This window comes from Astyanax mexicanus, chromosome 17 (assembly GCF_023375975.1).
Source record: "Astyanax mexicanus isolate ESR-SI-001 chromosome 17, AstMex3_surface, whole genome shotgun sequence".
Lineage (NCBI taxonomy): Eukaryota > Metazoa > Chordata > Actinopteri > Characiformes > Acestrorhamphidae > Astyanax > Astyanax mexicanus.
In genome coordinates, this window is record NC_064424.1 from 6,248,729 (window position 1) to 6,265,700 (window position 16,972).

General features: G+C 35.2%; 2 protein-coding genes across 5 annotated transcripts in view; both read left to right on the top strand.

The window, feature by feature from the left end:
• capn5b (calpain 5b) overlaps nt 1-14,393 on the top strand; it is a 90,379-nt gene extending 75,986 nt beyond the window's left edge. The window contains exons 12-13 of one of the 2 annotated variants that reach the window (XM_049466560.1): nt 121-257; nt 14,199-14,393. In XM_049466560.1, coding sequence (XP_049322517.1) covers nt 121-257; nt 14,199-14,339 — 278 coding nt within the window. In that variant the 3' untranslated portion in view covers nt 14,340-14,393. Of the gene's footprint in view, nt 1-120; nt 258-1,536; nt 3,532-14,198 lie in introns of those variants that run through there. The other variant, XM_022675979.2, reaches the window with a different exon arrangement.
• A 791-nt stretch (nt 14,394-15,184) lies between these two features.
• myo7ab (myosin VIIAb) overlaps nt 15,185-16,972 on the top strand; it is an 81,327-nt gene continuing 79,539 nt past the window's right edge. Inside the window, exons 1-2 of one of the 3 annotated variants that reach the window (XM_022675981.2) lie at nt 15,185-15,399; nt 15,530-15,651. The gene's annotated coding sequence lies outside the window, so the exon portion shown is untranslated. Of the gene's footprint in view, nt 15,400-15,431; nt 15,652-16,972 lie in introns of those variants that run through there. The other 2 variants (XM_049466559.1, XM_049466558.1) reach the window with 2 other exon arrangements.

Here is a 16,972-nt window from a genome sequence, read left to right on the forward strand (position 1 = left end):
GTTGTGCAGGATTTTATACAAGTGGTGCAAATGTAACTCAGCGTTAAACAGTGAAAAAGACTAAGAACCCCTGCTTTAAGGTGTCAGATGCAAAATTAAATTAACAAATGTGTTTTACAGCCTCAGATCCGTACGTGATCATCACCTGTGAAGGGGAGAAGGTTCGGTCTCCTGTGCACAAGGACACACGCTGCCCAAACTTTGACGTTAAAGGGGTGTTCTTCCGCAAAAAGCCAAAAGAGGGCATTCACATTGAGGTAAGTGAAGAACTATATGCTTATATTAATCTTAACCCTATAATTAAATCAACTTTAAAGCTCAAAACCTACATTCAACCCTAAAACTGAGTTTTTAAGGTTAATGTTAAGGTATATGTAGGTATAAGTTAAGGGTAGGGTTACATTCAAAAGAGAATCATTTACATTCAACAAGGAGTTCAGTTGGATTTAATGAACATTTCTCTTACCTTTTAAGTAAATCCAAGTAAAGTGTTACCAAAAATGTGCTTCATTTAGACTTGCATTTTTTAATTTATGAAGACAGTAAAAATCTATAAAATAATACATAATATATATATATATATAATTAATATAAAATAACTTACTATAATCAATAAAGTAATTGATTTCTCCTAAATGTAAATGGTGTATATGGTTAATATATGGCTGAATATTCATTGGTAGGGCTCAAATGTCATTAGGCCAATTTCCAGACAGCAATTAGGCCAAAGAATTACAACTATATATTTTCTTTTCAATGGAAAATCTCAATTCAAAATGCTGTATAATCCAAGGTTAAGTTTAATCCCTTTCTGGGAAACGAATTGACACTAGTTAGTATACATATATTACAATCATTACAAATTGTTTAAGTAATGTTTTAACCCTTAGAACCCGATAGATGGGTTAAACCGTAAACCATATATAATTAGAAAGGGCGGAACTTACTCTTTCTAAAAATAGCATCACATCCCAGTGCGGTAAAGCATCTGCCTAATCACCTAAAAATATTTATTTTTTTGCTCAAAATACAGTAATTTTTGAGTAAAATAGTAAAAGAGCTCATGGCAAGTGTCTATCCGATATAATTACTGTGTTATAAGGCCTGAAAGAGGAACTGACGAAAACTGAGAAAAAACACACCAAAACAGGCTAGGGTGTTAAGGGTTAATTCATAATTATTTACATCATTCTTAATCATTAACAATTAGCAATGTTTAACTACTGTCAATTAATGTAATTTAATAATTAGTGTTTATTAATGTCGTAAGTTCTGTTAATTGTGACCCAAAATTAAAAATTAAAGCAGTTTCCTTCAGGTCTATACTGTACATGTTAATGCAGTTCAGCTCTCTGTTCTTCTTTCTCTGTTCTTCATTTGTTTCTCCGCACTTTCTAAGATCTTCTTCCCTTGGCTTGCAGTGCTGATTTGCTGTCTCTGTCTATTTCTCTCTCTTTTCTCTCTTGTGTGTCTTTTTTTCCCTTCAATGCTGTTTTGCCTCACCCTTTTCTCCTGATTGGCCGGTGATGACGGTAGATCTACAATAAGAATGTGATTGTTGACACCTTCCTGGGTCAGGTGACCCTCTTCAGCGACCCTAACGACCGGCAGGAGCAGCACACCGTCCATCTGAGGGACAAGGGCAGTCGCCAAGACAACGACCTCCCCGGCACGCTGACCGTGCGACTGATCACCTGCACCACTTTAACCAACATCTGACCGCTTAACGACCACGACCTCGCCCCTGCTCTCCTCCACCTTCTCCTTCTTTCCCTCCTTTTTCTTTGTCTGTCAGTGTCCTTCATTAACTCTCCACGGCGTATTCATTAACCCTCGCTGATTATCCCGCCCCTCTGTATTATTCCGCAGTGCTCACGCTGATCCATGCTTTGATAGTATGCATAAGGGCTATGCATTAGACTTGCATGAGATGCTGAGGCTTTGGTTTTGGTATCGGAGGCCTCGTGGAGTCTTCATCACGTGATCAGCCGCGGGTTTCCATTGCCGGACAACCTCAGCAGAAGTCCTTTCTCTCCATCTTCTTCCCCTCGCTCCTCACAGCTTCTCACAATATGGCATCCTCCTCCAGTACAGTTCAGACTCACATGAGCAGCTCTAAAAGATGAAGAACATTCCAGATGATGGTGAATCTTCATTAATCTTCATCTCCACCAAGAAGAAATAGAATAAAAACCAGATTAAGTGATTATAGATTAATTACAGAGAGCAAGGTCTGGACTCGACCACTGGCTACTATACAAGATGTGGTCACATTTCACATCTTTAGGCCCAATCCCATTTCTCATTTATACTCCTAGCCCTTGTTTTCAATTTTAACCAAATTAAGTGACTTAAAATGGTTGAAATTAGGAGTTTAGGGTAAATCATATTTTTGTTTTTATCACGATATGACACAAGGTTTCACGATAAATGCATCAATCGATTTTTAAATAACTGTAAACACAATTTGTATTACTTGCATGCAGCAAAGAGCAAATTGGTGCAAGGTGGAGTGAGGTAGTGTAAGGAAAAGCAAGATAGAGTAAGGTAGATAGAGGTAAAGCTAAGTAGAGTTAGGAGGAAAACGATAGAGCAAGGATTTAAGGTGGACTGAGAAATTTAGCTATCTAGCTACTGAGAAAAGAGCTAATTAGGCCTAATTGAAACTCCGTTAAACTAAGATAATGCATTGGTTATCGTATTTTTCAACTGAGAACATGCGCTAGCTGTATGTGTGGGTTTTCATCTTGCTGTGTTTTCTCACAACCCACCTTTTGGAGTGTGCCTCTGAAAAAGTCATAAGTTTGGAGGGAGATGTAGCCATAGTACTTAAGCCAGACATAACATAACACAACACAAGAACCGGGACAGTCTTCCCCTTGACATGAGTAGGGCTACAATGGTCAGTCATCATAATTAAAGCTGAAGTCTGTAAGTTTTGGGATTTGGGGAATTTAGGGCCCTCTGAGAATGGGCCCATACGGAAGAATCATGTTAAACTGGGTGGGTGTGATGCGGTCTCCTTTAGAGTGGATGAATCCGATTCCAGGTTATGTTTAATCAGAGTAAGAGAGAGCGTGCTCAGTCAGAAAATGCTGATGGAAATGTCTTTAGAGGATGTAAGAGAGTTATTATATAAGGTTGTCAGTTTTGTCAGTGTAAATGAATAAGTAAAACTGAGCCAGATCCTCTTTTAGAGGTTGTACGTGTGACGTAAGTACGTAAAGACGCGTGGCGTGGCCAGAAGAAGAACTCCCGCAAAAAGTGAATAAATTAATCTTAGCAGGGATGGTGGCTCCAGCACACTAGAACTATTAAACACAATAATTTATCCCTTCTCCACTCAGAAATGCTTCAGTTTAACCCTTGTGTGGTGTTCGGGTCTGTGGGACCCGTTTTCATTTTTCATCAAATGATACAAAAAATATATTTTTTCTATCTCAAACTCATTGGCATTGGCTCATTTTTTGTGAAAAACATATATCAAAACACATTTTCGATAAACACACACTGTACACCCACCTCCCCCCCCCCCCCACATTTATATTACATACAGTATGTTTGGCCAAACACATTTTCTACTCATATCTTGAGTTTAATTCATTTTCTTTTACATTTTATTAAAAAACTAATAAAAAAAGTGTAGCACTTTTTAAAAGAAATGTAACATAAGAAAGGTAAAGGGCAAATATTAACCATGTAAGCTGTTTATATTGCTTGCAATTTAGGTGAAGCAAGCATGTGTAAAGCATTTTAATGTAAAATTGCTTAATTTTGCTGAATTAAATACAAGTAACAAAGTAAACGAGTAACAAAAATATGAGGGTTAAAATACAAGGGTTAAAATAATATGGACTGCCACTTTAAATAAAAAACGTGCCAGGTTAGTTGACTACCAAATGAATCATTAGTTGCAGCTCTAGGTTTAAATGTAGGGGTGAAATGGGATTGGGCCTTTCTAGTGGGTCAGGTCCAGATCTTTGGTCATAAGTCTTTTAAACCAGTGGCCTTGGATAATAGTGCAAAATTTGGTCAAAAAAAAGGAGCAAAAAGGAACCAAAAGAACCAAAACGTGAGACCCACCGCCCTAAGATTCCCAACAGACTCAGCTTTTAAGAGCTGAGCGTTTAGCTGTGTGGACCCCTCCTAAACATCATCTCACTGGGTGCTCAGCGTTGGATGTGCAGCAGCAGGAAGCTTGAAGTAGCTTAGCTGCTGGAGCACGGAGAAGAGTTCAGCCACGACCAGCCGCCTCCAGGGACCAAAAGCCCCCCAGCTCGCCTCTCTGCCCGGTCATCTCCATCGTAATGCCACTGCCTGAGGACAGTGATGATGATGATGATGATGATGGCGACAACAGCATTGATTTAACTGAAATGCCTGTTCGGTTTTAGCACGTAGCAAGTGCAAGTGCAAGTGTGTGTTTGTTAGTGTGTAAGTGTGTGTGTGTGTGTGTGTGTGTATGCCTGTGCTGAACAAAGCCCTCTGACCCTCTTTTAAGGACCCTCAAATGGCCGTGCATGTGCAGACAGGGGGCATGTGTAGTAGACTCCATCACCGCCATCAGTGCTTTAAAGTGGAGAAAGTGGTCCTCGGGGGGACGAACACACGTAAATACACTCTGCATGTATAATTAACTCTGACACAAAGAATCATGGGACTGTAAAAGGATGTGTTTGTGTGCTCATGAGTGAATGTGTGACTGCATATGTGTGTGTGTGAGTGTGTGTGTGTGTTTCTTAATGCTGGGGTTTCTTCAGCTCCTGCCAAACAACAAACAAACAGCATGTGCCATGATGTGGATCCTATTAGAACTGTGCTTCCACTCCACTGGGGGCGCCGCACCGGTATGTTTGGAGATCTCTTTCTCAAAATCTCTCTCTCTCTCTCTCTCTCTCTCTCTCTTTCTCTTTTTTCACTTGAACAACCAACCTACTTACAGACACTTTGGACACTTTGGTGGTGGATATGATCACCAGTTTTTGTGTCTTTTCCAATGGCTGGTGTGCTGTTTCACACACTGAACCGCTACAAGCCTGTTTATAAACCCTCATTATTCAGTTATGAACTCTCGGTTTCTCTTTAAGTTGCTTCGAGACTGATGGGCTTAAAGAAAAAAGAAGAAAACAAGTCCATAATATCAGTATTATACTATATTTTGCTATAGTTCAGTACGATTCAGAATATGATTCTGTTTTTGTTAGCTATGAATATATGAATATATGGTTCTTTGCGCTATGTTTTTGAATGTCAGCTATATATTGCAAAATAGCAGACTGTTTGTTTAGTACCAAATCACAGTTGACTTAAGCCCTATTTGGTCTGTGAAAAAATATTTCACACATCTGGACTGTAATTGAAAAAACAGGAGCACCAGTGAGTTTTTTAGAGGCTTTCTTGGTGACGTGACATCACGTTCAGTAGCTCCTCCATTTCCACTCGCTGTTGTGTTTACATGGATCTCCATGGAAACACGCACCCAAAGTGTACATTAATTACGGTGCGCCACAGTGGACAAATGGCTATTTTATTAAACGTGAGGTGATGAAACTCAGAGATGTGCGTCTGGACAGGACTAAAACAGTAGATAATTCAGTCTGTAATTTTCTCATACATGGTCGTTCAGAATGGGAATACAATCATAGAGGACCCTCAAAAAAGGGGGAGGGAATTACCCCAGGACCCCACGATAAACGAATTCCTAAACTAATCTAATAGGGCTTAAGTCACTTTTTCTGTCACTTTTAATTTTTTTGTGTCTCATTACTTGAAAGAGGGCATTTATTGTCGAACTTTAAAACGTTCCATGTTGTCTTAAGTGTGTTTTTTTTGTTGTTAATGTTGTTGTTTACAGAAAACAAACTTACAAGATTATGAGATACACACTAAAAAAGAGTTATTACAAATTCTTAAGTATTTAGAGTCGCCGTGTTTACAGTCTGGACCCTCCGATGACGATGCAGAAGCGATATATATGCGCGCGATGGACGAGTCCAGAGCATTATGCATAAGGACGTTATGATTTACCTGAATGGACGCACAGTGACCTTCTCTCCTGAAGGCTGAGGGCTCATGTGCTCATGTGGGAACGCGAGGGGAGGGTTAGGTTACTGGGTTAAGTATGCAGTGCCAAGCAGATTACGAGTGTTGGATGTCAAGAGCAGGAGAGATGTTCATGCCAAACAGATTAGCCCTGGGCATAATGGGGCATAGCGGAGCCAGAGAGCCAGAGAAAATGTGACTTCATTCAGGAAAGTGTTTTTTTCCCCTTTTCTTCTGCGTCTTTATTTATTTATACAACCCAGTTTGAACAACTTGAGCAAACACAGAAGTGTTTCAATGTCTTATAATAGATATATATAATATAATAGATCTGTATAATTTGCTCTGAAAAACAAATTTCTAAATCAAAGTTGCAAACTTGCTCATTTTATAAGAGATAAATGAGTGTGACTAGTAATAAATAATCAATTAAACTATTAAACTATTCCCTCACATTTCTGCAAATATTTTTATTATATCTTTTGATGCGTCAACACTATAGAAACGAAAGTTAAACATGAGTGTGTCTCCAGACCTAAACCCAATTGAGCACCTGTGGGGCATCCTCAGGCACAAGGTGGAGGAGCAAAAGGTGTCTAAGGGCATTTTCACACCAGCACTATTTGGTTTAAATGGTTAAAACGAACTCTAGTTTGTTTTGTACCCTGAGTGTGGTTCGATTGAGCAGGTGTAAAAACAGTAATAAAAGAAAAATAAGTCGAGACCAGCTAGAATAAGTGATCTCAATCCGGTTCCAAACGAACTCTGGAGCGATTTGCTTGTGGTGAGAACATGATCCGGTCTCAATCCAACCCTGCTATCAAATATACTCCTTTTATTTGAGATAAACTGCTGATAAGATGCAGTTTAATTTAATCTATTAGTCAGATACGGCTAATAACCACAGCTATGAACAAAAGCTGTCTCTGCTGCTCCATGCTGTTTACACACGCACAGTCTGTGCAGCGTTCACTGCTCTCAGCTCTATTAAAACAGAACTGTGTTCTGTGTAAAAGCAGCTTCACACTGCACAGATATACGCACTGGAGCACAGAATCTTATATTTATATCCATATTTAATTTCTTGCTCCCATGCCAGACAACGCTGACCAATCGGAGAAGACTGAAAAGTGTGCTTGTGTGGTTTATTGGTGCACATTTTGGTGTGTTTAGGTTTATACCTGTGTAAAACCAAACCAAACAGAGGGAGAGACGCTCCAATCAAACAAACTCATCAACTGATCCGGATTATAGAAACCAACGACAGTTGTGAAAACGCCCTAAGTAGTCAAATACAGCTTGTATAGTGGTATAAATTTATGCATTTGGAAAATTAGGTAATAAAGTGAGAAAAGTGAGTTTTAGACATTAATGGCTGTTTGTTGAGTTTATTTTAAGAGGACAGTAGATATATGCTGCTATACAAGCTGTACACTGACTACTCTAAATTATATCCAAGGTCCATTCACATTTATAATAAAAAATCTGCAGAAATGTGAGGGTTGTACTCACTTTTAGGAGATTCTGTATAGTCTGATTATTCAGCTCAGTTGAAAACTAGCTCTTTTATTAATTGTACAGAAGACATTTTAAGCTACGCCAGTTATGTCACCTCATCCAATCACATGCTGCTACCAAGGCTAGTCTTTTAAACTGCATGTATTAATGCAATGTCACTGTAGAGCTTAACATTCTTCAGTTTCCACAGATTTATCCATATCAAAGACAATGTGCAGACACTACTTTACTTAATTTTGTAAACAATAAATTTTTTCCCATTTTAAAAGCATATTATCCCACTGATATAATGATAATGTATAATGTAATAATGCAGTTGCTCCCTTTATAAATATATAAAGCATATCAGCTTATTATATTGAAACACTGAAACAGAATAGACAATATCAAGGTCAACAAAAATGTTGACATGTCCATATGTTGGTCGATAAGTCACATAGTAACAGGCCAAATTTCTTGTTCTTATCACAATGTTAAAGAAGCTGCACTCACAGGTTTCTTATCCCTTTTATCACAGCGATACTCATCACACTGCACTGGTGAACCTGGTGAACTCAAAACTTAAAAAACACTGTCATATTTAAATGAACAAGAACGTGTAAACCTAAAATTTAGCATTAGCATGAGCATGAGAACATGTATAACACGCTATACACAAGGAGAATGGATAATTATAATAAAAAGAAGAGCTAATGAACAGAAACCAGAAATGAAGCTCCGCCCCAGCAGAAAAATATATTTAAAAAGTATTTAAAATATTAAATCTTGTTTAAAAACGTCTAAAATCATAAAATCATATCAGTAAAGCTATAAAGGTAACACTTTAGAATAAGGGTTCATTAAATAACAGTATTTATGACATTTATGTGACACTAGTTTATTGTTATTTTTTTAACTAATGTCTCAATTTATGATAATAAAAAAAGAAGCATTACAAATTTAGTTTAATAATGATTAATAATGTCTTAACTAGTGTTAATAACCATTGTAATAATGTTTATTACTCTCATAAGTACTTATAAGTTATTTGTGACCCTTATTGTAAAGTGCTACTGCTCCATTTAGTGCTGCTAACTCTCTACTTTACTATTTTATTTAAATCTGTGTGCTTATTAGAGTTATTATTAAATGTTATTAAAAAATCGTATTAAAATATCAGCATCAGTGATGAATTCACATATCAGCCAGGCCCTAAAAAAATTATGTGTAACCTTTTCTTGGATTTATTGATTATAAATCGTTTTATTTTTCTTTCTGTTTTTTTCCGCACTGGAAAAATTGGACTTGGTTTGAATTTGTTTAAAAATGTCTAAAATCCTAAATTCATATCACTAAAGCTACAAAGGTAACACTTTAGAATGAGGGTACATTAAATAACAGTATTCAGGACATGTCTCAATTCATGATAATAAAAAAATAAGCATTAAAAATTTAGTTTAATAATGATTAATAATGTCTTAACTAGTGTTAATAACCATTTTAATAATGTTTATTACTGTCATAAGTACTTATAAGTTATTTGTGACCCTTATTGTAAAGTGTTACTGCTCCATTTAGTGCTGCTAACTCTCTGATCCTGTTTATTTTTACTTATTTTATTTAAATCTCTGTGCTTATAAGAGTTATTAGAATATTATTAAAATATCTTATTAAAATATCAGCATCAGTGATGAATTCACGTACCAGCCAGGCCCTGGGAATATTATGAGGAACCTTTTTTTTTTATTTATTAATCCAATTTATTCTGGGTTTTTTTTTTTTGCACTAACTGGATTTGGTTTGGATTTGTTGGTTGTATGTTAAACATGGTGGAGGTTGTATATGTGCCATTTTGGATTTAGCCTTTTTTTGTTTGTTTGTTTTTTTATAATGTATTATGTGTCTATTTTGGCAAACAGTTTAATTGTAACAGTTAATTGTCTTCTGTCTTATTTGATAACGTCCAGACATGCCTAAAGAATTCTGGTTAATGCACACGTTTGGGATTGCGTATTACCCTTCAGCAGAAACACTGGGAGTGGTTTGGTTTAGCTCTGTGCATGTCCATAATCTAAACCTAGCTTACTAACTAGCACCAAAACTGATGCAGACTGTTCTGTAGTGTTAAATATTAATTCAGATCCAAACGATAAGATTTTAGCATCATACGAGTGTGTGTCATGTTGTGTTTTGAGAATATACACGTTGCTGCTGCTGCTGCTTCCATATGCAAGTATAAAGCTTGTGTTGCATGTAATTTTGGTGGTTCTGTTGGATCAGTAATCAGGTCATTTGTATGCTCACAGCTTTGCCCAGGTATGAATATGAAAGTGGCAGTAACTGATACTGTATATTTGCACTGGCCTGCAGCGACACGCAGTTTATGTATGTATGTTAATAATGCTGTAGTGAATTTTTTTCCCATCACACTTTAAAAAAATAAAGGTTGCTAACTGGTTCTTAGTTTGGATGTGCAGAAAAACTGTGTGTAAAAATGGTGTACAACATTGTTGTAGATGTGGTTAAGCTTTAACAAGGTTCTACACACACATTTACACACATTTTTATCAATCACTGATGTAGTCAATGAGCCAAGAAATGATTGGGATCTACACATGGTTGTGTTTGCTGGAGCTATGAAGCTAAAATAGCTAGCTTGCTAATAGGCACAGACATCCCACCTCTCACTAAAGTTCTGTGAATCTACTGCATTTTGATAGGAGCTCCCTGATGCCCACAAATTAATCTCATAAATCATTTATTTGAGCAAGAAAATAGGATATATAATACCAGTCAAAAGTTTGGACAGAACTTCTGTGCTTTTTCATGATGAATTATTAAATTGTTGTGCATTGTGAATTAATACTAAAGTTATCTAAACTATAAAGAAAAACATATTGAATTTTTGGTAACACTTTACAATAAGGGTCACATACATAATTAATAATACATAATTAAACATTACTACATTTAATTCTTAAAAATGTTGTCATTAATAACAAATTATGACAAAAGTATTATAAAAATATTGTAATGATTAATAATTAAATAGTGTCAATAATTAATTGGTTGAGATATTCTGTCCTAAGTACTGTTAATTAATTTACCCTTATTGTAAAATGTTACCAAATTTTTTAGTGAACAAAAAGTGTGTAACAAACCATGATATGATTTTTATTTTAGTATATTTTAGTAATAATGAAGCAATTAAGCATTACTACATTTTAATGCTTAAAAATGTTGTCATTAATAACGAATTATGACAAAAGTATTATAAAAATATTGTAATGATTAATAATTAAATAGTGTCAATTAATAATTGGTTGAGATATTCTGTCCTAAATACTGTTAATTAATTTACCCTTATTGTAAAGTGTTACCAAATTACTTAGTGAACAAAAAGTGTTTAACAAACCATGATATGATTTATATTTTAGTTTCTTTAAAAGTAGCACCTCTTGTTAAGATAAAGACAGTTTTGCACATCTCTGCTGGATTTTCTCAGTCAGTTTTATGATGTAGAGTCACCTGGAATTCAAGCTTTCAGTTAACAGCTGTGCTGAACTCATCAAGAGTTAATCTTAATGTGTTTGAGAGCATCAAAAGCATCGTTCATGGCTATTTTGTCGTGAACTGTCACAGGTGTCACCAAGTCTGAACAAGAGGTCAGTTTGCTCCTCTGCTGAGTAGTGTTGGACACGGCCAGCTAGCTTCGCCGTTTAAATAGTAATCCGCCAAAGTCAGAGCTCACCTGACTCTTAAAAGAAATGGCAAGTGACACATGGAAATGTTTATTGCACGTTACACCCAAAATTAACCGCACCCATGATTAATTAAGAGAATTATTACATGCTTTTTGCATTTTTTTAGCCATGCAAGGTGTACTCTTCCAGTTGTTACGATAGCAAAAACACACTATTTTAGCCTTGTAGCTCCAATGCTAAATTAAAGGCGCAAAAGTCTGACCCTAACAAATCTTGGTTGATGAATTATATCTAGTCTAAAAGGAGAATTATGTACATTTTATTTTTCTGTGAATTTGAAATCTTTAACCCTTCTGTTATGTTAGTGGTCAAATTGACCTGTTTAAAATGTTAAAAATACAGGAAGAATATTTATATTTATTTAATTTGAATGAAACCTTAACCCTAACTTAGCTGGGCTTATTTACAGTATGTGTTAATTTCACAACTACATTTCCTAACCAGTTTGACTTATAAATAAGCTTTATTTATTTATTCTGAGTTATTTTGAAATATCATAATGATAAACAATATCATTAAGAGGCGAAATATTATATTAAAATGATACAAATCTCTTCAGTTTCTGAATCAGTTTCTCTGATTTTGCTATTTATAGGTTTATGTTTTTAGTAAAATGAACATTGTTGTTTTATTCTATAAACTACAGACAACATTTCTCCCAAATTCCAAATAAAAATATTGTTATTAAGAGCATTTATTTACAGAAAATGAGAAATGGCTGAAATAACAAAAAAGAGGCAGAGCTTTCAGACCTCGAATAATGCAAAGAAAACAAGTTCATATTCATAAAGTTTATATTTAGATGAATAATCCTGTTTTTTTATTACAGTTCGGATTCATCTTGGAATGTTCTCCTCCACCAGTCTTACACACTGCTTTTGTATAACTTTATGTCACTCCCAGTGCAAAAAAAAAATCAAGCAGTATTAAACATGATTAAACATAACAGGAGGGTTAAAAAGTATTTATTATATATGTTAACACTCCAAAGAACCTTTTAGCACCTTTATTTTTACAGTGTCGCATCGTTACCTCAAGTTATTAGCGTGTGTTTTTGTTTGTGTGCACCAGCGTGTGTTTTATTGTGTATAGAGACTTTTTTCAGCAGTTTGTAAGAGCAAATCTAAAGAGGATCTTTTTAAGCACGGGTCGCAGTTTCACAGGCCTGTTTCTGAGATGCCAGAACGCTGTATTTCCAGGTGTTTTCTGTCTGCTTGTGGGGAATGACACCGCTCTATCTGCTCTCTATCTCTGTCTGGCTGGCCTGCACTGCTGCATGTACTGTTCACACTGTTCACACTGCTGTCTGTACTCTACCCCGACCTGATCCTCCTCCTCCTCGTCTCAGCATCACGATGCAGCACAGCCTTAAAGAGTCAGCGAACGCTTGTAGAGAGTGTGAACGTCTACTTCTCGCTCTGTCTCTTTTAATCGATCAGTTTTCTTTCTGTTTTTGATATGGATCAGACATCCAGAGAATGAGCTTGTGATACTCTTGTATTTTTCTGCTGATGTTGAACTTGAAACTGACACACAGAATACTCTCTCTTGCATGGTATGATATTCTCTATATGGTAGCAGATACTGAAGACTTTATAACAGGTATCTTTTTATACACCTTTCTTTAATCTTTTATAATCTATCCGTTGAGAATCTTGTGTTCCACGACATAAAAACAGAATACTGTACGTTTACTGATTGTATGGGTTGGGAAAGCTGTATCTTGCGTACCTTTAGACGTGTGCTTTATTTTTTCTGTGTGTTATTTCCAGTCTCTCCTGGGTTACACTGTGGTTATTTTATATTTACTCTTGAATTATTTATTTTCTCTATTTTGTATTTTATGTCAACTTGTGGCATGACTTTGAAATAAAATATTTAAAATTTTCGTCTGGTGATGTTTTTGTGCTTCTCTAAACGTGACTTACTGGAAATTGTACTAAACTTCTAAATTCCAAATAAAAATATTGTCATTTAGAGCATTTATGTGCTAAAATAACAAAAAAGATGCAGATCTTTTAGACCTCAAATAATGCAAAGAAAACAAGTTCATATTCATAAAGTTTTAAGAGTTCAGAAATCAATATTTGGTGGAATAACCCTGGTTTTTAATCACAGTTTTAATGCATCTTGGCATGTTCTCCTCCACCAGTCTTACACACTGCTTTTGGATAAATGTATCAGCTTGGTTTGATGGCTTGTAATCATCCATCTTCCTCTTGATTATATTCCAGAGGTTTTCAATTTGGTAAAATCAAAGAAACCCATTATTTTTTATTGTTTTTAATTTATTATTATTTTAATTCTATTTAATTTATATGACAAAACACTTAATAAAAAAAAATAATAAGAATACACTACTCCAACAAAATTAAAATACAATACATATTATTATTGTTGCATACCTTATGATATGATAAGACACACCTCTAACTGAAATATTAAAAAAATGCAATAATTTTATCAGATTTGTAACAGAAATCAATGATCCAGAATGTCAAGATACTAATAATAATGCACTCCATATATCTCCATATATCCAGGATTAAAGTAAAATAAATGATACTGGACAGATATAATCTCGTAGATAAATAATGGGAAATGAGAACAGTGTTAATTTTTCTTTTGATAAAAACAGTAAAAAAAGTAGAACCCTGATGTGATAGTTAGGGGTGGGTGATATGGTACCATAATATTGTTCACCATATTCAGAAATGTTGGTGATATTATTGTGTACAATACAATATGGCGCACCCCGAATATTCACACTTATAAAGATCAGCTGGTTGAGAGTTGGAGTATTTTCTTCTCATCCTGAACATGTTCATGTTCAGTAATAATATTATTATTATTAGCAGTTTTGTTTGGTTAAATGTTGTTGTTTTTATTTATTAGGTACAGGATTCTGGATCAGCTCCACATCCTCTCTCACATCTTCTCAAGCTCAAATGGATGGATAGAAACATGCAAAGGTTATTCAGGTTTGAAGAAAGTGTGGAGACTCATTTAGACTACAACCCCAAATCAAAAGGTTAGTTAGTTAAGATCTTTAGAACATTTATAAGTAAAGATCTATGAAAGGATAGTTAAAATTATTTTTGCCTGCCTTAATTAATTTAATCAAAAAATAATAATAAATAAAATAATAATCTCACATACAGCTCTGGAAAAAAGTCCACTTCAGTTTCTGAATCAGTTTCTCTGATTTTGCTATTTATAGGTTTATGTTTGAGTAAAATGAACATTGTGGTTTTATTCTAGAAACTACAGACAACATTTCTCTCAAATTCCAAATAAAAATATTGTCATTTGGAGCATTTATTTATTTGCAGAAAATGGGAAATAACAAAAAAGTTGCAAAAATATTTGCAATAATATTTGGTGGAATAATCCTGGTTTTTAATTACAGTTTTCATGCATCTTGGCATAATGTTCTCCTCCACCAGTCTTACACACTGCTTTTGGATAACTTTATGCTGCTTTACTCCTGGTGCCAAAATCCAAGCAGTTCAGTTTGGTTTGATGGCTTGTGATCATCCATCTTCCTATTGATTTTATTCCAGAGGTTTTCAATTTGGTAAAATCAAATAAACTCATAATTTTAAGTGCTCTCTTATTATTTTTTCCAGAGCTGTATTTTCTGTTTAATACTTTTTTTTGTTATGTATTTATATATTTGTTTATTTGCTTTATTGTTGTAATTCTGTGTAATGTTTTACGTCAGGCCTTTGCCATTTGCCTAAACAAATTGTTCAGGTTGTTTTGGCTACTCCCTGCTTCCTTTTATTATACAGAGTATTGACCTTTTCCATGCACAATACACTCACACACACACACACAGAGAGAGAGGGAGAGAGAGAGAGAGAGAGAGCGAGCTGTGGGTCGTGTGTGTGTTAAGCCGTGTCGGCTGAACTGACCAGCAGACCTTTATCACCCCCTCTCTCCTCCTCCTCCTCGCTCCCTCCATCCTGCCCGATGTCCTGCTGCATGTGCACCATAAGCCCGGCCTCCTCTAAGCAGGATCATGAGTGTGAATGAGGGAGTGTGTCACTGACCGGCTGCTGCTGCTGCCTGACCCAACATCTCTCAGAGACAGGTACTTCCAGGCTGACGGCCTCACATACACACTGACACACACATACACACACACACACACTAACACACACATACTCAGATTTAGATTCAGTCCAGACAGAAGCTGAGGACCAGGTGATTTTGTTTTCCAGGCTGCTGAATTCAATCTGAACAATCTGAGGACTTGTGGACTTACCTGAAGAGTGTGGAGGAAGAGAAGGTGAAATAAAAAGAAAGGAAAAGGTTGGAGGGTGAATTACTCAGACTCTAAAAGGTAAGTAAATGTTCTGACGCAGGGCTTAGCTGTGTGAGGGCACCGCATGCTCTCCTGGGGCTTTACTCAAAGCCTCTTACTGCTGTTTTCTGCTGTTGCATGCTCCACAACTAGGCCTCAAGTTTAGTTTATTTAGGTTAGTTTATTTCGCTTTCGCAAAACATGAAGGAATAAAAAATAAATAACAAATATATATATATACATATACATGTATTATTAAGTTTAGCATTTGACCCTCCTGTTATGTTACAGGTCAAACTGACCCATTTTAAAGTTTGAAGATCTAAGAAAAGTAGTTAAAAGTATTTTTTTTAGTTGAAACTTCTTCTGCTTGCCTTAATCAGTGTAATCAACATATAATATGAAAATGGCTCATCTCACATACAACTCTGGAAAAAATTAAGAGACCACTTCGGTTTCTGAATCAGTTTTTTTTCTATTGTGCTATTTTTAGGTATATATTTCAGTAAAATTAACATTGTTGTTTTATTCTATAAACTACAGACAACATTTACGAGCAGCATTTATTTACAGAATATGAGAAATGGCTGAAATATCAAAAAAAGACACAAAGCTCAAATAATGCAAAAAAAACAAGTTAATGTTCATAAAGTTTTAAGAGTTCAGAAATCAATATTTGCTGGAATAACCCTGGTTTTTAATTACAGTTTTCATGCATTTTGACATGTTCTCCTCCACCAGTCTTACACACTGCTTTTGGATAACTTTATGCTGCTTTACTCTTGGTGCAAAAATTCAAGCAGTTCAGCTTGGTTTGATGACTTGTGATCATCCATCTTCCTCTTGATTATATTCCAGAGGTTTATAATTAGGTAAAATAAAAGAAAGTGGTCTCATATAGCTGTATAAAAAGACAATTCCATACTGGTATATTTGTTTACCACCCTGTTTTTAAACTTTTTTTTAATATGTAGAGCAAACTACACACTAAATCCTTATTTGACTTAAATCCTCATTAAAGCTATTCCACAGCAGTTATTTTTTTATATTTGTCCTTGCTCTCTTTATTTTAAACTTACCATTAAGTAATTGTTCTCTAAGGGATTCTTCTGCTGTTTGATCATTTGTTTAATCGATTACTTATATAACTGCACTGCTGGTGTTAAATGTTTGGTTAAATAAAAATAACAAAAAGTCAGAAAAGCAAAGTTTCTTTCAATATATAACATATCTATTGAATTCTGATTAATGAAGATATTATGAATTAAAATGTGTCTCCACCATAGTTTGAGGACCTCAAAATCATTTATAGAACTTGAAGTATGTTATGTTGCAAGTTATAGCATAAACTAGTCATAAA